The following is a 22,384-nucleotide window of genomic DNA, read 5'->3' as shown; positions in this document are numbered from 1 at the left end:
CTGGTCTTATAAAAAGGTGAAGGTGAAACCAAAGTGGTTACAAGGGACAATTTCTCCAGATCACGTTTACCTAATGAAAGGAAGAGGAAGGAGAAATCAGGCGTGTGCTTGACATTGTAGGTGTTTCTGTGAGCCTCTAGCCCCGGGATGCGTTTCATATGGTCGTCATGTTTGTGACCTACTTACAGACTTCATTTTCTTACTTACTTCATTCTCTTCCCTGTTGAACCTATTTAAAACAATTAGACCACGGGAGAGCTCAATGACGATAACCACAGTTCGTCGTCATTTCTGTTTAGTGCCACTGTTTTCTCCGTAGACAATTTTTATTGCATGCCTACTGTTGTAAGGCATTAAGACCGATAGACAAGATGTATGCACTGATTTATTTATATTTCTGCCTTGTTCCGCAAAATTTCTGAAGTGGCTTGCAAGGAAAACAATAAAACAAGGCTAATATAAATAATAAATTAAAAAATAAGTACCAGGAAGGACACAAATTAAAATAGAATGTCGAAACTCAGAGGGAAAAAAATAGAGTACAAATATTCAAACCATAAGGGTTGAGTTTCCGCAGCTGTGCTGAAAATTTGCCCTGACCTACTGAGCAAGAGGGCTATGACCAGTCTCAGTTTTTCCTGCCTGTGGCAATATCCTTTTGTATTGAAATCTTCCCCAAGTCTATCACACAAGTTCTTGCTTCCTTATGTCAAATGTATCTACAACATACTTCATCCCATCCAAGTGCTAACCAGGCCTGACCCTGCTTAGCTTCTGAAATCAAACGAGATCCCACTTGTTTAGGGCCGTAGGTTGTAACATGTATTCTCTATATAAATGCCTGTGTGAACGTCTCTGTATGATCATTAAGGATATAATGATTATTTTTGTTTCCTGAAGGATTATTGGAATCATTTATCCACATTGCTGTGATTTCTTGAATTCTTGGCTCTGGTAACTTCCCTCCATGAGCTTTGGTATTTTAGTTTTGCTATGAAGTTTGGGAGAAAGAAAAAAAACAAAACAACAAATTCCTTTGAAAGGTTGGCCAACAGAATTGAAGGCAAGTCTGCTGGATCCCACTGCGGATAAGGCCCAGATCATGAGGGGGAGGAGGTATTCTGTGCTGAGTGAGAGCTGAGCTACCCAGGTAGGAGATCTCTGTACCCATAAGGCATTAGCGTAGTCAAAATACAGACTCCCCCGTGGGTCTAGTTGCACGTTTTTCAAAGCACTTGCAGACCCTGTAGCTCTCTTTGATCCTTGGGAAGTATGTCTAACCAGTGTTAATTAATTTCACAAGAGTTAACTGGCGCGCCCACGGTGGGGACCTTGGGCCAGAGTTGGAGCCAGATTTCTTGGCTTCTCCATAGTGTTCTCGATGTCTAACTGACAAGTTGGAAAGGTTTCCCAGAGGAGGTGGGAGATGAGCTCGTCATCTTACTGAGCAGGTATGGCGTGCCATCCCTGTGCAATAGAACCAAGAGATTGGAGTAGTGACCTAGGAAGGGTTTTCATTCTAGTGAGGGGAGACACAAAGTGACCCAAAGATGGACGCCGGCCAGGCGGGCATGTGCGTTAGACGGGAGAAGTGAAGCAAGGAAATGGGGTGGAGGTAGAGTTGGAGAGGGACGCGTTTTATATTTTAAAAAATTTTTAAACAGTACTTTGTTTTATTTTTTAAAGTTTTTTGTTGTTCATTTTTTTTTTTTTTTTTTGGTTTTTTGAGGTAGGGTCTCACTCTGGTCCAGGCTGACCTGGAATTAACTCTGTAGTCTCAGGGTGGCCTTGAACTCATGGTGATCCTCCTACCTCTGCCTCCCAAGTGCTGGGATTAAAGGCGTGCACCACCATGCCCGGCAATTTTTATTTATTTATTTGAGAATGACAGAGACAGAGAGAGAGAGAAAGAGGCAGATAGAGACAGACAGAATGGGCGCGCCAGGGCCTCCAGCCATTGCACACGAACTCCAGACGCATGCGCCCCCTTGTGCATCTGGCTAACGTGGGTCCTGGGGAATCGAGCCTCGAACTGGGGTCCTTAGGCTTCACGGGCAAGCGCTTAACCGCTAAGCCATCTCTCCAGCCCAGGGACGTGTTTTAAGTAGGATATGGAGCGAGGGACTTCCAGGTGAGGGGACAATGTCGTGAGAAGGGTGGGCGAGCCCATGGCTGCCCGGGCAGAAAGACACATGCCCGGAAAGAAAGATACAAGACCCAATGACACTAATTCCAGAGAGTCAGCTGGGGTCCCGACAAGGAGAAATGACACTCAGGCTAACTCAAGGCAGATATTTGGAGACCGTCATAATGATCCAAGGCGGATGGACATTGGCAAGGGCTAGGGACAGCGTAGCAACCTGGAACCTGGAGCAACAGAAGTGTGGGCACTTCCAGGCCTGTGAAGACATGGAGACAGGTGCTTGGGTCTTAGCAGGAGGGACCTGGTTGGAGGAGTGGCTTGGTCAGATAGACTGCCCAGCAACAGCAGGCCAGGGGCATTTAGACTCCTCCCTCTGACATACTGACCACAGGGAGAAGCCACAGATCAGGGCTCCCGTCAGATGGGGAAAGGAAGAGGGTATGTCTACACAGGGAAATGCATGGCACACACACGTCTGGAGAGGCTAGAAGAGAGGATGCCATCCAGCTCTGGGTGGAGCGAGCTGAGAAACTTGCATCAAGTCACATTCCCTCCTTGGTCTGTTTCTCCCTCCGTCAGGCTCTGGGGGGCTTCTCAGTGCCCCCGGATCTCTTTTCTTTTGAGCTCTGAAATGTATATTTATAGCTGACATGGTCTGACTAGGGTTTCACCATCCTGTTGGTACACCCGAGAGCCAGGGCTCTGGCCAGGGTTTGAAGCTGCAGTACGTTGGCGTGCATGAGGCGGGGCGAAGACGGTTACAGGGGAAGGAGATCAGAGCAGGAAGACTCGTTTGCATGAGTCAGCCATGGTAGATGGAAGCAGCTCGTTTTGTGCCAGCCCCTGGCAACGTGACTGTGGGCATCGTTGCCCAGGTGGGACTGTGTCCGCACTGCCTGCCGCCCCCCTGACCTCCCCTGCCGCCGGGTCTCTTTGCCGAACCAGGGTGGGCAGAGGCAAGGTCCCGAGATGTGCGCTGTAACAATCCGCTCGGGAGGGCCTCAGGAACTCTGAAGTCAGCCAAGGCAAGCAGGAAGGATATCGGCGTCATGGGGGTGGGGGAGACTGCTGCGGACTTCTTGACCTGGTGACATTCGGGATGGATAGAATTGCAGAGGGCTGTGCCTCCTGCAGCTTTATCTCTGGGTTTCTTACTTTTTCCTTTCCTTTTTCTATAGTAGGGTCTCGTTCTATCCCAGGTGACATGGAATTCACTATGTAGTCTCAGGGTGGTCTTGAATTCACGGCCATCCTCCTCCCTCTGCCTCCCCAGTACTGGGATTAAAGGCATGTGCCACCATGCCCAGTTTCTGGTTTTATTAAGGACCCAAGGACGACCAGGTTTGTCTGTAAATGGCCTATTGTTTTGTTGCTTTATTTTGTTTTTCAACCATTCAGTATTTAGTCCCATTTAATAGTCTAGCTACCAACAGCACCTTTTCTTTCCTGCTGCCATTCCCTTCTCTTCCCCTTCTCTCTCCTTTTGCCTTTTTCTTCCCCTCCCCTTGCCTCCCTCTCTTGCGGGGGAGGGGGCTTGAGTTGGGTATGAAGGCGTAAAAGAAGAGGAGCTGATCTTGAAGAAGTGAAGGTTTAACGATACTCTTCCTGACCACTTTTGAGGTCTCCTCCAAGCCCCCGGGATGGGCATCTTAAGCTCTCCTTGGCATCCTCCCCTGGAAGGGAAGGGTGGTAGGCTAAACACACACTCAGTATTCAGAGATAAAAACGGTTTGCCAGTTGGGTTCTGCCTGGTGGAAGCGTGTGAGCGCTCATAAACTTGTCCCAGCCCGGGATGCGTCCTTAATCAATGTCACGTTGCCTACGGTCAGTCGCCAGGGCCCTGGAAATCTACTCCATCATTCAATGACTTTAAAGTGGGATTTACCATGGAAAGAAACCTTACCCTCTGACCATGTCACAGGAGGGCAAACACCTTGCTTGCTCCTTCATATGGAAGTTATTATTGTCTTTCTGTGGATAGCAAATTACAGGTTGATGGAGGTACGTTTTCTTGGACATTTTGGTGTCAAAGCATTTAAACAAATGTATGCTTTGGGTATCTCCCCTCCCACTCAGGAGACGATGTCTTAATTATTTTGACCGGAGCCAGACTATGGTGAACGTTGTAAACATCTGGTTTATCATTCATCCAGCTGAACTGGTTTATATTTTGTTAGAAGAAAAGGCTTGGGATTAAAGACATTTAAGTAATTAAGCACACGTCAAGACAATTTGGTGATGGGTAAATATAGTCTCTGGTAAATGCACCGTCTGGGGGCTCTGGTTTAGATTTGCGTCCGGCTGGAGAGCGGGGATGAAAGTGGAAGGCCGGGAGGATCGGGCCTTGTTCAGGGCGGAATCAAAACCAAATGGGTTTTGAGGAGGAAGGCACCGTCCCTCTAAGTACCTGTCCCACGGGACCAAAGTTTCCTTTGAGTTTAGCCTGTAGGGAGCAGAGCTGTGCGTGTTGCCACTCAGCCACACTTGGAGATTTAACGAGACTCTCTTTGGGAGGCAGACCTTCAAAGTCCCGAGTTTGGTCTCGGTTGCCTGCGCGGGGGCCGGAGTCCACTCTGGTCATGTGTTTTGGTCTCGATGACTCTGGGTACCAAGGGCCAGGGATGCCGGGTGAGGCAGTATCGGGCTGTTGGGAATGTGGTCCGTGCTGAGCGATGAGGAGACAGAGTCTTTGCCTTTGGGGATTAGAATTTGAAGCAATAGGTGTGCAGGGGCCAGTGAGGGGAAGGAGAGAGGGGGCTGGAGACGTCGGGGACCAACCTATGAAGGTCTTCAGAGAGGCTATGCGTGGAGTGGAGGCTCTGGTTCACTTTGGGGACTGGGGAGAAAGGGAAGGTATCCTTGAAGCTTTCTGTTTCTCTGTGACACCCCCCCCCCCCCGATTCTTGGAGTAAGAGGGTGAATGCTTGGGTCCCTCTTTCCTGTCTCCCAGGGCCTTACAGCAGTGAGGGAAAGTATATGTGTGATCCTGAAGAAGGAAGCTTTGCCATTTTGGCCAGATGGATGGTGCATGATGGAACTAATTAGCCCATTTTTGTTGCAAAGGAGGAGGGGAAAAAAAATCAGAATTTGGGTTTTCAAAGCAGGGATTCTTTTTTTTTAAAAAAAAGAACGTTTGATTATTTTCTTCTCCTTTCAAACTGATTTCCATGCTTGTCTGGGCGGGTAGGATCTTGGTTTTTGAAGTCTGAGGGTGAACAGAGAGGCCAATGTGGTCCCCACTCTTGGGTATATGCTGGCTGAGAAGTTATTGTTCAGGTTGCCCCCCAACCACCCTCCTTTGTCTTCTTCCCCCCTTCACCCAACAGCCTGTGATTGGGATCGCCCATGTGATACCACCTAGGTGTTCTGTGGGAGGTGCCCAGCCACGGGAGACAGAGAAACAGTCAATTACATCATTTCGGGGGGGTGGTGGTGGCTGGAATTCCGAGGTAGGATAACTCAGGTTTCATAGCCTGAGTCATTACTCCAAGGCCAAGGCCATTTGCCTGGACTTCCTGTCTTAGGAGGCAGACTAATCAACCGGAGTGTAGAGTTTCCTCATCAGCATTGGTTGCCAAGCAAGGCCGTGAGGAGGGTTGGGGAGCCTTGATCCACAAGAAGATCGGCCACTGCGCTGCCAGCTTCTCAACCGCCACTGCGTGGCACGCCAGGCAGCTGCGGCTCTGACGCCTTACGGGCTGGGGAGGCCACACAGAGTCATGGGTAGACCGTGTCCTTGGTAGGGAGGCTGAGCTGGCCCTGGGAGCTTTGTGCGTGAGAGGGATGGGGTGCGTGGCTGCCCACTCTCGTGAGTGGAGAGCTTTTTGAAGATCTGGGGATGGGATCCCCCCAGGTTGTAAGGGTGATGGTCCCGCGTGACTACTGTGCTCCAAGAAGCCGAGAGGGAAACGAGGAGCTAAGAGAGGTGAAACACCTGTTTTCGCCTTGTCCATGCGGTTCCACGTTGGGACTATCTTTGCGGGCGGGGTGGGGGGGGAGAGAGAGAGATTCAGTTGCCACAGCAACCACGGAGTGTGAGTACAAGGGGTCGGGGTGGGGTAATTCCCCGGGACGGGGATGCGGTCTTGCTGGGACCTTACCCCGCCTGTTATGTTTCAACCTCTATCCATGTCGACAGCACTTTTTGTAGCTTTGAATACCGACCCCCCCCCCCACCTACCCACTCCCAACTTGGGTCTCCTCACTTTGATTACTGTGGGGTGGTTTCCACATTGCTGTGGTTAGGGCTCTTGAACTGATTAATGGTGCTCTAAGTGAAATTGCAGTCTTGTGAGTAAAACCAATCTGTAGCTTGTCCAGCCTCTGGCACCCCTCCCCCACCTCCCTCCTACCCTGACTTCTCTTGCCCAACCCCCCCACCCCACCCACCACAAGGCTTATTTCTCATGTTTTATGTTCATGCCAAAGAGGAAACTTATAATCAGACAAAAAGGACTGCTAGCCTTTAATGGCACAGTGATAGCCACTCAGCTTTCAAATCGAATCATAGAGGAGGCTCCGTCCACTGAGCAGCGCCGTGGCCTCTCCGAGTGTCCCCTGCACCACATGCTGCCTGGGGTGTGGTCTTTGCATCCTGGGGCTGTGGCCACAAGGTTTGAGGAAGAGGGCGCTGACGGAGGAGAGAGGCTTGTTTGAAATTTTCTTTGGGCTCTGAATGTCTGGGTGGGAATACAGAGTGGCAAATGATGAATTTTAGCAATGTCTAGATTTTTGACCTAACTGAATTGTGCATCCAACACTGTCCAACACAAGTCACTTAGCACTTGGACATTATATTTCTTTCCTCCAAAATCAATGATATCCTTATCACATTACTGCCGATAGTCCCCCTGGAAAGAGTGGTTCAGAGACGAAAGTACCCAGGGCACGAGAGATAGTGGCAAGTCTCTCCCCCTTCCCTCTCGAATTAGTTGTGGTTCATGCCAGGTGTGGTGGCGCACACCTTGAGTCCCAGCACTCAGAAGGCAGAGGTAGGAGGATCACAATGAGTTCAAAGCTACCCTGAGACTACGTAGTGAATTCCAAGCCGGCCTGGACTAGAGTGAGACACGACCTTGAAAAACCCCTCCAAAAATAATTTAAAAAAAGTTAAAAAACCAAAGTGTGGATCTTGGTATACTGAGATGTTAGTAGCAGAGGTGGGTGACATATAACTCCCCCTCCCCCACCATGGAGGCCAGTGACCGAGGACAGCCCATCCTGACTGAGGCAGAACCTAGAAGCCACTTTGTATTTGCTGGGTAAAACAAAGAAGGAAACAAGACAGTGACCAGGACCGTATGTGAGCCGAGTCTCTCTGTTGTGAGTGTATTGGGGTTAAGGGTCAGGGCCCTTTGTCCACTCAGAAATTCATCCAGGAGAAGCTGTGATGGGTGGGGGGTGCTGGAGGGATTGAGACAAATCCCTTGTGCCATCTTCAGAATATCTGTGGTGTGCATGTGTGCGTGTGTGTGTGGTGTATGCACGTGTCCTCATTTCCCTGAGACAGAGTCTTCCAGTGAACCTGGAGCGCCCTGTTTTTCAGTTGGATTGGCCGGCCCCCGGGAACCCTGGCAATGCTCCTGTCTCTGCTCCCCTCAGCACTGGGGGTTCCAGACATGCATAGCCATGCTTGACGTTTTACGTGGGTACTGAAGGTTGAACTCACGTCCTCATGCTTGCAGAGCAAGTGCTCTTAGCCACGAAGCCATCCCTCTAGCCTCTCACTTTCAAAACTTGCATAGCAGAGCACATCCACACTCTTAAAAGTCACTGGCAGGCACCGAAAGCGCTTTCATTCAGGTGGGCTCTACCGATGAGTATTTATCGTATTAGACGTTAAAGCAGAAAAACCTAAGGCATCAGGGTACAGCACACATCTCCGTTAGCCCCCCGGGGACGGCACCATAGCATGTCACAGAGCTCCTCTCTGTGGAGTGAAGAGTGAGAGAGCAGATGGTACCAGTGGCATTGTGAAATACTTTCGGTAGCCGGGCGTGGTGGCGCACGCCTTTAATCTCAGCACTCGGGAGGCAGAGGTAGGAGGATCGCCGTGAGTTCGAGGCCACCCTGAGACTCCGTAGAGAATTCCAGGTCAGCCTGGACCAGAGTGAGACCCTACCTCGAAAAAAAACAAAACAACAACAAAAAAATGCTTTTGAGCTCATGAGTCCTGGAGACTCACAACCAAGGGGCCCTGGAAAGGTGTTAGGAATTCTCAGGGCAGCCCCCCACCCCCGACTATTTTGAGAAGTGCTGTGTTAATCCTCAGACCTCAGAGCTCTCACAGTCCGGGCAGACATGGTCTCCTTGAGGAGAAATAGCAGGTGTCAGAAATCTAAGTTCAGGCGAAGTGAGGTGGGACATCTGACCTCTACTCTTAGTGATTACGGTTAAAGTTACTCATCTAAACACGCCCCTGTCGCCACTGAGCTTAGAGGGTCCCAAATGATGCCAGTGGTCCTATGGTGTGTGTGTGTGTGGGGGGGTGGAGCGTTATTAGGCCGGAACGAATGGAATTTGGGAGAATAGAAGGACCGTGCAACTTGGAAGAATCTATTTGATAAGAAAAGCATCACTTTGTGTTTGAGAAATGGACATATTTTCCTTATACTGAGAATTAAAGCTTGAAAAACAACCTTGTAGTCTAGAAGGGTATAGAGGACTCAATGGTACTCAGCTAGGAAGCAGTTGGTAAGGGTTTAGTATTGATCAAAACTGGCTAGAGACCCCTGACCCTTAGAGTTATAACTCTCACATTCTTTACTTCCTTCCATAGGTATTAACTCTCTGATAGCAAACAATATCTATGAGGCTGCCTACCCACTTCATGATGTAAGTATCTTCCCTTCCCTTCCGTTCCCTTCTCTCCACCCCCTCCTCCCTTCCCTTTTCCTCTCCTCCTTTCCCCTCCCCTCCCTTCCCCTCTCTCTTCCTCCTTTTCCCTCTTTTCACTTCCTTTCCCTTCCTTTCTCTCCTCTTTTTTCTTGTCTTTTCCCACATCCTTCCCTTGTATCCTTCCCCTCCCTTTTCTCTCTCTCCTTCCTTACTTCCCTCCCTTCTCCCTCCCTTCTTCCCCTCTCTTCTTCTCTCTCTTGTCCTTTCTTTGTCTTTTAGAGACAAGGTCTCATGATGTAAGATAGATCCACTCGTGATCCTCCCGCCTGAGTTTCTGAGTTCCGGGATTATAGGCACACAGTTGGCTGTAAACACCATTTTTTATCATCACGTTCCCTCTAGTCCTCAGAAAGTTGAAGCCACAGGCTTTGGAATAGGTGGATAGATGCAAAGGGAACCAAGAGTGAAGAGAAATCGGAATAACCAGCATTTTAGCACGTGGAGGGCTGAGGAAGGAGGATGCTGGTAGATGCAGGTGCAGGTGTGGGCGGCACAGAGGGAAACTCAGAAACTAGAAAGGCTCCTGGGCTGGCAGTAAAGTTCTAGACATCCCGTGATGTAATGCAGTGACTTCAAGACAGTTTGAGAAGAACGTCACTGGCCCCAGGACTAAATGCTGCTGAGCTCCGTCACCCAGCTGGCTGGTGACATCTTCAGCGTCTGTCATGCCACGCTGCCACACAAGGAATTTCCCAGGAGGAGCCTTCCCTGTCCTGACATCTTCACTGTGGCTGATGCAAAGCCAGGTCCCGTCAGTTGTGAACGGGGTTGAGCATGTCATAGCACGGGCGCCCTTTCCTCATTGTGTGCGAACCCACTTACGGCTCATCCCTGAAGCCCGGCAGTGGGAAGGGGGACCCCCTTCATGTGAGAAGCTCCCCCAAGCACGCTGCATATGCTGATGATAAGAAAGCGGAACATTGTCCCCTCATCATGCCCTGCTTTTGACTTTTAAATATTTTATTTATTTATTTGACAGAGAAAGAGGGAGAGAGAGAGAATGGGAGAGAGAGAGGGAAAGAGAGAATGGGTGCATCAGGGCCTCCAGCCATTGCAAACGAACTCTAGATGCGTGCATCCCCTTGTGCATCTGGCTAACGTGGGTCCTGGGGAATCGAACCTGGGTCCTTTGGCTTCACAGGCAAACACCTTAACCGCAAAGCCATCCCTCCAGCCCATTCCCCCCCCCACCACCATGCTTTGACCTTTAAATAGAAATGAAAGAAAGGGAAAACATTAGAGAAATTTTTTGAAAAGACATGTTTTTTTCTCCCTCATTTGGCATCTGCTTTTGATAATTCCATTGACTTTATCTGGCATCCATTTTTCTCCTGCAGGGTGAATATGATAGTCCGGGGAATGACATGAATGACAGAAAGGTAAACCTCTCTTGTGCTTCAGTGAGTGTCCTGGGCTTGTAAAATTACTGGTGGGTGTGCATCTGGCTACAAGTGTCTCGGGTGATCTGTTTACCTGTGCGTCTAATTCCAGCACTTTTTGAGGGCCACAGCTGGACACTGCCACGGTTGTGCGTCCCTTCCACAAAACCTTAATCCTGTCTCATAAAGACAAGAGAGCAGACAGGACCGCCAGCCGAGAAACGCTGACGGTCCGGCTTCTTTAATGTAAAGATGCGGAAACTAAGACAGAGTGAGCGAGTCCTTTGCTCAAGGTCACACAGCCACAGCACACAAGAAGCTTGCAATACCTTTGTCTCTCAAACCCAGCGTCCCTGCCGACAAGTTATGATTGGCCGTGGACATAGATTATGGCTTCTTTTCACGGGGTATCTTTAGGTTATTTTTTCCCCTTATCCTGTACGTAGTCAGTCATTCCTGAATAAATGATGAGAAAACTGAGCAAGAAGGAAGCTTCCCCATGCTGCCTGTTTCTGGAAGCTAGGGGCTGGTGGGGGAACATGGTCCCTTTAGAAGGACTTCCAAGGGTGAGTACAGCTCCTGACCATACATTGCTGTGCCCAGTCCTCCACCCAGATCTGTGTATTCTGCCGGCTGGTCCTCCAGGGCCATGGGTGTACTTGCCATATGCTCAGTAAAGAACAGTTCTAGCCTCTTTAGTAAGGACATGCCCACAAGTTCCTTATCCTACCATTCTGCACATGCTATGGCTCTAGCATACATAGGAGGGTGGGTAAGGGGGGGGGGAAGGGACAAGGAATTGAAGTTAAAGGAGTCCGCTCCCCCAGCTCTGTTGTCTGGAAAACCATTCATCCCCCAAGTTGCCTTTTGAGCAGCCTTCTTTTTATCCTGCCTATTAGTCCCTGTTATGAAGTGTTAAGTATTAAAAACATAAAAGGTCTTTTCCAGAAATGCTGCTCTGATTGCTTGCACATGTCCCCTCTCTGCCTGCCTGGGGAATCTGCTGTAGCATTTCGATGTCTTAACCTCATCTGTTTTCTATCTGATGCTAATAGTCTCAGTGTTTAATTTCCTGAAAAGTCCCGCATCAAATTTAAAGGAGAAGGAGGAAGCATTTTTTTGCCCCACAGCTCACCTCTCTCACTCAACTGTTTTCTATCCTCCCACACTCTCCTTTCCATGCTCCTCCCCTTTAAATGGTGATCACCATCCATTGCCAGTGAAGAAACTTCCTGCTGGGTGGTGGTGACCCAAGCCTATCAAGCCCATCTAGGAAGCACAGTAACTCTTGGGAGAAAGCAGACTGACGTTAGTTATCTGCACTAATGAACAGAAGCACGTTCAGACTGTCTAAAATGCGTGTGTGCTTGCCTTTGAGTGCTATTATGTAATTAGCAACAGCAACAATAACAAGTCATTTCCTTCTAGAAAACATTCTTCTTAGGCCCAGTACAGTGACATCAGGACATCTCCCTGCTGTTAGGTAGCATCTGAGAGTCGGGGTGGCACCTGCCAGGACGGGGCTGTATCTTGCTATAGAATTTCCAATGCTCATATCGGGGATGCTCCACACAGGTGAACAGGCGTCTTTGAAAGATGCGAGGTCCCCTCTCCTTTGGTTGTTCCTCTGTGTTTACTGTCCCATTCCAGCACCTTTGCTTCTCTTTACTTGGATCATGGTAACCCCAGTGACCTTTGCCACACGGAGAGATGAATGAAGCCATGGGGGAGAATACAACCTTTTTTTTTTGTTTTTCCTGCCTGGCTTGGGAAATTAATACTCACATAGAGCAGAAGAGTGGTCATGTTGTCCTCAGGTGATTGTAGCCTCAGGACCAAAATCATGACGTTCAAACCCTAAGCTCTGTTTATACTTTAGTGACGTCAAGTTTGCTGTGCACCGAGAGCTTCTGCTCAACCCAGTGGTGGGCAGGTGCCCGCCACACATTCAGGAACACAGCTTCTTAAACTATCCGAGCCTCGGCTGCCTCCTTTTTTGCCCGAGTTTTTGTGCGACCCAGCGTATATACAAATTGAACACTTAAAAAAACCTAGTAATTCTTTGGTATATATATATCATTTTATTATTTATTAAAGAGCAAATAAAATTAACATAGTAGTGAGGTGAATGTACTTTGTTTATTTATTTATTTACTTATTTTTCCCATAAAGACGTCAGTGTTGATTGGCACTGAGAGATGCACCTCCTCTTTAACTGCTTTTTGTGGTCGATTGACGTTTTGCTGAGAACACCACTTTGCCTAAGTATGTAGTCCAAGAGGCCAGAAGTGTGTGCAGGGTCACTTCAGAAATTGCTGGAAGTCTTGTCCTAATCCCAAAGCCAAATTAATCTATTATTTTTTTAATGAAAAGTCAGCAACTCAAATAGTAATCTTTAAATTCAAACATTCTTTTTTTGGGGGGAGGGGGTTCAAGGTAGGGTCTCTGTCTAGCCCAGGCTGGGATTAAAGGCAGGTACCACCATGTCCGGCTAAAGTCAAACATTCTATCAATACGCTCCAAAGATATACTAAGTGATACTTATGTGCTGAGAAATGATGATGGGGAAATACTGAAAGTCTTTGCTTTCTGAAAGAAAACCATTCTGTTTCTAAAAGAGCAGAAAACTCGATATGTACGGTAAAAACATTGCAATTTGTGACATACGATGGCCTACAAGCCAGAGCTTTGGCTTTTGTTTGTTTGTTTGCTTTTGGGCTGATTTGTGGTGGTGTGTGGCGTGGCAGCGTGCACGGTGGCACCCCTTGCTGTGCCCTCAGAACCACGGCCCTGTGAAGTCACGCCCTACATTGTGTGTTGGCTTCCGTGTTAACTCTCGGTTGATGCGCATTCAGACACCTTTCAACTATTTCCAAACTTTTTGTGACTCCACATTCCCTGTGACCCCATACTGAGTCACGACTTACAGCTGACAAAATGGTACCCTTGAGAAGAAAGAGGAGGGCTGGAGAGATGGCTTAGCAGTTAAGCACTTGCCTGTGAAGCCTAAGGACCCCGGTTCGAGGCTCGGTTCCCCAGGTCCCACGTTAGCCAGATGCACAAGGGGGCGCACGCGTCTGGAGTTTGTTTGCAGAGGCTGGAAGCCCTGGCGCGCCCATTCTCTCTCTCTCCCTCTATCTGTCTTTCTCTCTGTGTCTGTCGCTCTCAAATAAAGAAACAAATAATTAAAAAAAAAAAGCATGCAGTGCTATTACTTAAAAAAAAAAAAAGAAGAAAGAGGAGCCGGGTGTGGTGGCGCATGCCTTTAAACCCAGCACTCGGGAGGTAGAGGTAGGAGGATCACTGTGAGCTCGAGGCCACTCTGAGACTCCATAGTGAATTCTAGGTCAGCCTGGGCCAGAGTGAGACCCTAGCTCGAAAAACAAAACAAAACCAAACCAAACAAAACAAAAAAAGAGCAAGCAACACCTTCTGTATACAGGCAACATTTCCTTTAAAAAAAAGTATTTATGAGGGTGGGGGAGGGAGAATGGTGATGCCCGGACCTCCTTCCACTTCACAGGAACTCCAGACACACATGTGCCACTTTGTGCATCTGGCTTTATCCAGATGGGGATGTGACCTCTGCCTGGCAGGCTCCTCAAGCAAGCACCTTTCACATCTTGAACCGCCAAGCCATCTCCTCAGCCCCATTTCCTTGCTTGGTGACATAATGATCGAATGTTCTCTTAGACATCTACAAGGAGGAGAGTTTGGCTATTTTCAGGGGTCGATCGATGCCTTGCCTTTGGAGCTAAGGGACATGATGCAGCCTTGGGAGCTGTGGTGAGGTGTGGTCTCTCTGGTGGCCTTTGGTTGTGATTTGAAACTGTGTCTTGACACGCCTACCGTGCTTGGATGCTTCTCTCTCTCAGTTTTGGGTGTATGTTGTGTGTGTGTGTGTGCATGTTCCTGTGTGTGAACACGCATGCACACAGGCCAGGGTGTGCACGTAGAGGTCAAAGGACAGCTTTCGGATGTGAATCCTGGATGTTCACTGCTCTGTTTGCCGGGCCAGTTCTCCAGACGACCTCAGGGAATTTTCCCCGTCTCCACCTCCCATCTCACCATTGCGGTGCTGGAATGACAGAAGCCTGCTCCGGCTTCTGGCTTTCATGTGGGGTCTGAGGATTTGAACTCAAGTCCTCAGACTTGAATTGTAAGTGCTTCATCCCCTGAGCCGTCTCCTCGGCTCCTGTTCACTCTTTCCTTGCAATGTGCGGCTGTCCCGAGGCTCCGCTCAGGTCAGGCTGCCCTGTGGAGGCCTGGAGAAGGGTGAACGCCTTTCCTCTGGCTCACTGGTAGTTAGGTCGATGCGAGATGATGATTCAGCCTCTGTCTCTGCCTCAGGCTGGGGATGCCAGTCTTCCTGTCCCCTCCAGTGGGGGGAATGAAGATGAGACATCTTCCCCCCACCCCCGCCTTTGGTTTTTTGAGGTAGGGTCTCACTGTAACTCAGGCTGATCTGGAATTCACTATGTAGTCTCAGGGTGGCCTTGATCCTCCTACCTCTGCCTCCCAAGTGCTGGGATTAAAGGCGTGCGCCACCACGCCCGGCATCTGAGCCACTTTGCCTCAGGAGAGCAGGGTTTCCTGCCTTCCTAGAAGCCAGGGCAGCAGGAGGAGGTAGCATCCTGGGGCCAAGATCCTTTGGACTTTGAGCTTCTGCCCCTTTCCACCTTTGCCATCCCCCCAGAGGACTGCACAGAGGTGACCGTTGCCATCTTCTGAGGCCTGCCAGGGTTCTGCTGGTTCCTTACGACTTCCTGTGACCTTGCCTCCTTCATGGAGGGAGGGCACAAGATGTGATGTTGGAATGTGATTTTCTTTAGCAGTTTGGAATCCCTTGGTTCTGGATCTCCTGGCCTTTCCTGTTGGCCATTTTCTGGACTGAACAGTTAGTCAAGTGACCCGTTCAAGTGGGTGCAAAGAGAGGCAGACCTATGTGTTCATGCCACAAGGGCACTTTTCTTTCCGGGGTCACGTGAGAAATGGTGTGCCACGTCGTGCAGCTGATGCGTCACTTTCTGAAGTCGCTGAGAGCTGGACAGTTGTTCAGGTAGCTCGCCGCGGGCGCAGCCTCATCCCTCAGTGCCGCAGTGCCCGCACGTGGCCTTGTCTACCATCTCGGAGCTAACCGATCCCCGAGGGGCCTGCGGCCTCGCAGCGGCTCTGAGTACCAGCGCCCTGCATTCGCCGGCAGTCCAAAGGGTTTCAACACTCGAGCTCTCTCATTATCTACAAGAGCACGTACGTGTCTGTGTGCGCGCGCGCGTGTGTGCGCGCGCGTGGGTCATGCGCATGTGGAGGTCAGAGGACAACCTTGAATGTCAGTGGTCTACTGCGACCTTCTTCTTTTCTTTTCTTTTTTTTTCTTGAGGTAGGGTCTCATGTCGTCCAGGCTCACCTGGAATTCAATCTGTAGTCTCAGGGTGGCCTCGAACTCACGGCGGCCCTCCCACCTCTGCCTCCCAAGTGCCGGGATTAAAGGCGTGCGCCCCGACGCCCGGCACTTCTTTGCTCTTTGTATGGGTGCTAGAGAGGCTCTAACCCTGGTTTCTGCAAGCGAGGGCCTTTAATTGTGGAGCCATCTCCCCAGACCTGGTCAGGGCTCCCTAGAGGAGGGGAACCAGTAGGAGGACTGTGCATCGTAAAGGGGATGGATTGAGTTTTTGCTTTTGTGATGTGCGTGTGGCGTTAGGTATGTGCGTGTGCACAGATGCACACTCGTGCAGAGGGCCAACGAGAACGTCGAGTGGGTGTTCCCTGCCACGCATCCGCTGTTCCCTTTCAGTCACGCGGCCTGACCAGTGAGACCCAGCAGCTTCCCAGTCTCCCTCCATTCCCCATTAGACTGGGGTTTCAGGCACGCATGGCCTCGCCCGGCTGTTTACGCGGGTGCCCGGGATCAAACTCAGGTGGTCTCAGCCCCTCTCAGGGCCTCATGCTTGAAAGCAAGTGTTCGTATCTGCCGACCCATTCCCCTGTCCCCCGCCCCCAGCCCTCTAAAGGGGGTTTATCAGACTGGCTTACCCAGTACGGGCTCAGCGCTCTGACCACGGCTGTCCGCGGGTCGGAGAGTCAATGAACCCCTTCGCTGCTCAGCCCACGAGGCTGCCTGGCAGTCTCAATCGAGTGCTGAAGACCTGGAGGCTTCCTGGGGGACCGCTGGTCTTGAGCCCACCTTGGAAAGCCAGAGAAGCTGGGTTCTGATGTCAGCGAAAGACGGCGGAACTGGGGTGCCACACGCACGGGCAAGGAGCAGAAATGGACACGCCCCCACAGCCCCCTGTAGTCTCACAAAATCTACCAGATACCTGCTGTCAGAGCTGACCACCCACCCCCACACCCAGCTTAGCATGCTGCCTTTTCCTTTGATTTCAGAAGGAGCGGCTCTTGCAGGTGATGGCTTCCTGCTGTAAAGGTTTGAGGCTGTCCTTGAATCACCGCCCAGGATGAGGGGAAAGGCTGGCCAGTAACTTATTTGGTGGGAGGGGACATGGGTCCGCATTCAGGGAGAAAGCAGTCGTGCAAAGAGCTGCCTTAGAAGGCCCTAGACTCTGAATGCTTGAAGAACTTGCCGCACATGACCACGGTGGGCTGCCTGCCCTTTAGCTCCCGATCACTCTCGGGGGCAGAGGGTCCTGAGCGCTCTCCTTCTTTCGTCTTGACTGCCCACCTCTTTGGGGTCAGTCACGGGAGCCCATGGCTTATTACGACCCGTTTGATTCTGTGTGATGGCACATTCTTGGGGTCTGTCGTTGCTTCCTCCGCCTCCCTTTCTGCCTCCCCTGCAGGTGACGGAAGAGGGCGTGGCTTGGTTTGTCCTGCCCACGTGAACAGCCAGGCGCCCAGTGTGCCTGCTGGACCACCTTCACATGGGGCCTCTGGCTGGTGATGTCCAGCTGCGTCTGTCTTGCCCCGCCCCCCCCCCCACATCAGGCTCGTGCAGCTCGCTTGGCTGCAGCCATAGTTACAGTCACCTGGTTCTTGGAGGACGCTGACCTCGAGGCTAGGCCTCTGAAGGGGTCTTACCCCAGGTCCCGAATCCCAGCAGGAGTCAGGCCCTCTGACAGCGCCTCTGTGTGTTTTCCTCTGGGACACCGGCAAGTAGGTGTCCTCGGGGTTCAGCTCTGGGCTGGCCATGTGACTTGAGCGAGACCTTGCTTTGAAGATCAGGAGGCCTATGAAGTGGGCAGTGACATTCCGCTGTCCTTGAGGGAGCCCTCCTGGTATCATGTCTACGCAAGTTGGGCCTCCCTTTGGGCCACAGGGGACGTCTCTGCCACAACGAGGTGCTGGGAGAGTCCAGGCTTTGCCCCTGGGAGAGAATCAAAGCCCAAAGAGCAGCAGTCATGCCAAAGGCCCGGAGGAGAGACATTAATATCAGCGAGAGCAGGATCCGAGGCCGCCGTCCCGGAATGAGCAGAGCCAGTGCTCAGGATCTCATGCCTTTCTCTGTTCTCATACACTGTAAAAAGCCGTTCTTTTTTGTAATTTTATTTATTTATTTTTTGCTGGAAATTCCTCCATTAAAAATGACAGCCACGAGTGCAGCTTGCTTCGTCAGTCTGCGTAGTTTCTGGTTACAGCTTACAGTTTCTGGGAGATATTATGCCAATCAAAGTGTAGCCTTCAAGTGGAAATGTCGGTTCTCATTTGAGTGCTTGGATCGCGTCTTTAAAGCATCTTGGGCGGAAAGGGTGGCTTTTAGTGGTGCCGGGGCTCAGCTGACAGCGAAGATAAGTGACTGGAGGAGGGTCCTTGCAGGCAGATCGCCCTGGGAAGTCTGGCTGCCGTAGGGAGAAATGTGACGTGGAGACGCTGAAAGAGCGTGACAACAGAGCTGCTGTGTCCATGACAACAGAGCCGTGGTAACGACAGGCGCTCCTGCACTTATCATTTGATTAAGTGCCAGGACCTGCTCAGCACGCCACGGTCTAATGGTAGCCCATTGCGAAATTTCCTGATTTACTGGTGGATGATTGGTGAAGCTTGCTGGCAAGCCAGTGGGAGCCGTGGCCTGCCTCTGGCACCGAGAGACTTTGCCCGTTCACTCCTTCTGCCAGGGCCGGGCCCCGCTTCTCAGCAGCCGGCACGGCCTGGCGTATTTGATGTAGCATTCCCTCCGTGGGTCCTTTCAAGTTCTACTCAGGTTTGGGCCTTCTGCCCGAGTCTTTCTTGTTGAGGTCATCAGTGACCTTCAAGTTGCTGGATACAGTGGTCACTTGTCCATTCTTATGTGACCTGACCCAAAAGGAGCATTTGACTCAGCTTGCTTTCTTCTCCGGGAGACCCCTTTTTTTTTGTTTTCACCTTGGCTTCCAGAACAGCCCCGCCCCTGACTCACACACGTGTGCTCTTCTTCCACACCAGCGACTTCTGTGTCGGACCCCGCTGGATCTTCCCCGCCGCTGACCTCGGACTGTGACGGGACCGAGGTCCGCAGTCTTCTGTACTCCCTTTCCTCTCCCTGCTTGTCTCCAGAGGGTGACGGCTTTGCGAGCTAAATCTTCTCCAGTAACTAACATCCCAGCCTGGACCCTCTTTCTAATCCAGAGATTTTTTTTAAAAAAATTTTATTTGTTCATTTTTATTTATTTATTTGAGAGCAACGGACAGAGAAAAAGGCAGATATATATAGAAAGAATGGCCGCGCCAGGGCCTCTAGCCACTGCAAACGAACTCCAGACGTGTGCGCCCCCTTGTGCATCTGGCTAACTTGGGTCCTGGGGAATCGGGCCTCGAACCGAGGTCCTTAGGCTTCACAGACGAGGGCTTAACTGCTAAGCCATCTCTCCAGCCTGAGAGACTTTTTTTTTTAATACCTAGCTGCTAATTTCCCATCCCATGTATATGTCTGAGCAGCATCTCAAATTAATGCCTGCCAAAGTAAACTTATGGTCCCGCCCCCCTTGGCCCATTTCCCACACACAGCCTTCTCTATCTCGGTAAACTTATCACTGTGATTTATGTGTTCAGGCCAGGCCCTACGCTGCCTTGCACCCAGTGCAGCAGCAAATCAGTGGGCAGAATCAAGAACGTCTCCAACCACCCTCTAGATTCTGGCCACCATCTCTCTCCTGGCCATTCCTGCTCCTCACACTTAGTCTGTTCCCCACATGGAAGCAAGGGTGACTCTTTCTCCAATCTGAGTCAGGCTACTTCTCCCCTCAGCTGCAAGTCTCCTAGGTTTTCTTTCTCAAAACCCAAAGCTTTCAGTGTAACATAGCTCACCAATAACTGAAGAAACTTCTGGTACTTTCTGAAATAATCACTTCCCACTGGTTTCTTAATGTCTGCTCTATCTCAGCCATACACTTTGCCTGTTTTTCCGAAGTGATCCCCTAGACAGTCACCTCAGGACCTTTGCACGATGTTCTATGTGAAACATTCCCCCCTTTCCTTCCCAGTCTCAGTCACTTCCTCTGTGGGGGGGGGGTCATTCTACCAAAAATAACATCCTAGCCCACTCTCCTTCACATCTCCCTTCGGTTCATTCATTTTTATGGCGTTTATGAATCTCAGGTGTATATTTATAATTGCTTCTCCACGTTGGGTATAAAGCTACGTAATGAGAGGGACTTTGGTTTATTGCAATATCCAGGACATTGATGAGTGCCTGGTACATAGGAGACGCTCATGAATACTTGTTAAGCAAATGAATCATAAATGCGGGGTGAGTTTTGCTGGATCAGGCAAGACGGGGGATTAAAGAAGGATAGGTGGGGCTGGAGAGATCGCAAAGTGGTTAAGGCACTTGCCTACAAAGCTTAATGACCAAGGTTTGATTCCCCAGGACCCACATCAAGCCAGATGCACAAAGTGGCGCATGCGTTTGGAGTTCGTCCACGGTGGCTGGAGGCCCTGGCACTCCCATTCTCTCCGTCCATCTCTCTTCCCTCTCTCTCTCTCTGCTTGCAAGTGAATAAATTATTAAAGAAGAAGGAAGGGTGATGTTTATTAGGAGTGTCATGAAGTGTGACCTGGACCACCTCTGTTATTTGGGGAAGGAAAAGGCAGTTTCCACAGATTTCTGTCTTTCAGCTGTCTCCCTTGTAGATGTCTTAAGAGACTTTTCCTAGAAGCTGGGCTTTGGGGGTAACATTTCGACTTTTTAGAGTGGACAAGAAAGATGAATGGTCACCTTTTAACCCTGAATCTGTCTCCTTATTTTTCTTGTTTAGCTGCTGTATCAGGAATGGGCACGCTACGGAGTGTTTTATAAGTTTCAACCCATTGACCTCATCAGGTAAGTGTTGGAGGGGTCTTCGGAGAAGACGCTTAAGACCCTAATCCCGAAAGACGCGCTGCCCACCCTGTTGGCCTTGGATTGTGTGGTTTACGCAGAGGGGCCGCCCCCGCACAGTGAATTATGGCCGGGGAAACAGCAGAGCGCGTCAGGGCGGGAAACGGAGACTGTAGGGTTAAAGACAGCCGAGACCACATGTCATAAGGTCTGTCCTTGCCTGCTCTGTGAGTCTGGAAGAGCAGTCTCTGTTACTCTTTTCCTTAAACTTGTCCTGAGTGGGGCAGAACCCTGGGTGATGCATATGTAGCCACAGTGTTGGGCAAGAGAAGGAACGATCTGACCAGTCACCCAGGGACTCAGCTGGCAGGCCTGGGAGGAACCGTGGACTTTGCACAGATCATCTTTGCTTCTTAAATTATATTTTTATTTTGCAAAATTTATCCTTCTTTAAAACATGGTTTTTTTTTCAATTTTTTTTTATTAACAACTTCCATGATTATAAAAAATATCCCATGGTAATGTCCTCCCTCTCCCCACTTTCCCCTTTGAAACTCCACTCTCCATCATATCCCCTCCCCATCTCAATCAGTCTCTTTCTTATTTTGATGTCATGATCTTTCCCTCCTCTTATGATGGTCATGTGTAGGTAGTGTCAGGCACTGTGAGGTCAATGATATCCAGGCCATTTTGTGTCTGGAGGAGTCCTACCCTTCCTTCGGCTCTTACATTCTTTCCGCCGCCTCTTCCGCAATAGACCCTGAGCCTTGGAAAGTGTGATAGAGATATTGCAGTGCTGAGCACTTCTGTCACTTCTTTACAGCACCATGATGCCTTCTGAATCATTCCAAGGTCACTGCCATCTGAATAGTGAAGATTCTGTAGCAAAAGTGAGAGTAGCATTTATAGGTATGAACATTAAGAGAAAAGTGCTTACCAGGCAGTTTGATCAGCGTAGTATATACATTTAGCCAGACAGCAGCAGACGTTACACCCCTAGGGCTCATGACTACCCCTGTTTTAACTTTTCAGTATCAGGGATGTGTCCCCCCCCACCCACCCATGGAGCAGGCGTCCAGTCCAATTACAGGGCAGCTGGTTTCCACCATGACAGACATTTGCCAGATTTTATAACATAAAGATAGACTGAGCCCCTGAGTCCTTCCCTATAGCACTTATCTCCAGAATGGTCTCTTTTTTTTTTAATTTTATTTATTTATTTATTTTAGAGTGACAGAGAGAGAGAGAAAGAGACAGAGAGAGAGAGAGAGAGAGAGAGAGAGAGAGAGAGAGATTGAGAAAGGGCACACCAGGGCCTCCATTCACTGCAAACGAACTCCAGATGCATGTGCCCCCTTGTGCATCTGGCTAATGTGGGTCTGAGGAATCAAGCCTCGAACCGGGGTCCTTAGGCTTCACAGGCAAGTGCTTAACCGCTAAGCCATCTCTCTCCAGTCCTGGTCTCCTCTTTTGAAACATTGGAAATCCTCCTCCCTCCATCCTCTCTGGAACAACGATGACGTTTCCTTTGAAAGAAACTTGCTAGAATGCAGGTCCGACTAGCCTAAAATGGATAAGAGCTCTAAGAACTCAATACTCACTGTTTCCCAGCCTCTTGCTTGGCTGGAATGCTGGGTGTCAACGTTGGGAAGTAGGGAGGTGCTGAGCTAAGGGTCTGGTTCTAGTCCAGACCTGAACACTAAGCGCTACCATTTC

At 50.0% G+C, this 22,384-nt stretch overlaps 1 protein-coding gene across 2 annotated transcripts in view; it reads left to right on the top strand.

The window, feature by feature from the left end:
* Ano2 (anoctamin 2) overlaps nucleotides 1-22,384 on the top strand; it is a 382,845-nt gene that overhangs the window by 139,077 nt on the left and 221,384 nt on the right. For both annotated transcript variants that reach the window (XM_045139660.1, XM_045139661.1), the window contains 3 exons: nucleotides 8,922-8,977; nucleotides 10,378-10,419; nucleotides 20,607-20,671. In XM_045139660.1, the coding sequence (XP_044995595.1) occupies nucleotides 8,922-8,977; nucleotides 10,378-10,419; nucleotides 20,607-20,671 (163 nt within the window). The remainder of the gene's footprint in view (nucleotides 1-8,921; nucleotides 8,978-10,377; nucleotides 10,420-20,606; nucleotides 20,672-22,384) is intronic.

Source organism: Jaculus jaculus, chromosome 23, assembly GCF_020740685.1.
Source record: "Jaculus jaculus isolate mJacJac1 chromosome 23, mJacJac1.mat.Y.cur, whole genome shotgun sequence".
In the NCBI taxonomy this organism is placed as follows: Eukaryota; Metazoa; Chordata; class Mammalia; order Rodentia; family Dipodidae; genus Jaculus; species Jaculus jaculus.
This window is presented reverse-complemented; position numbering and strand designations above follow the sequence as displayed.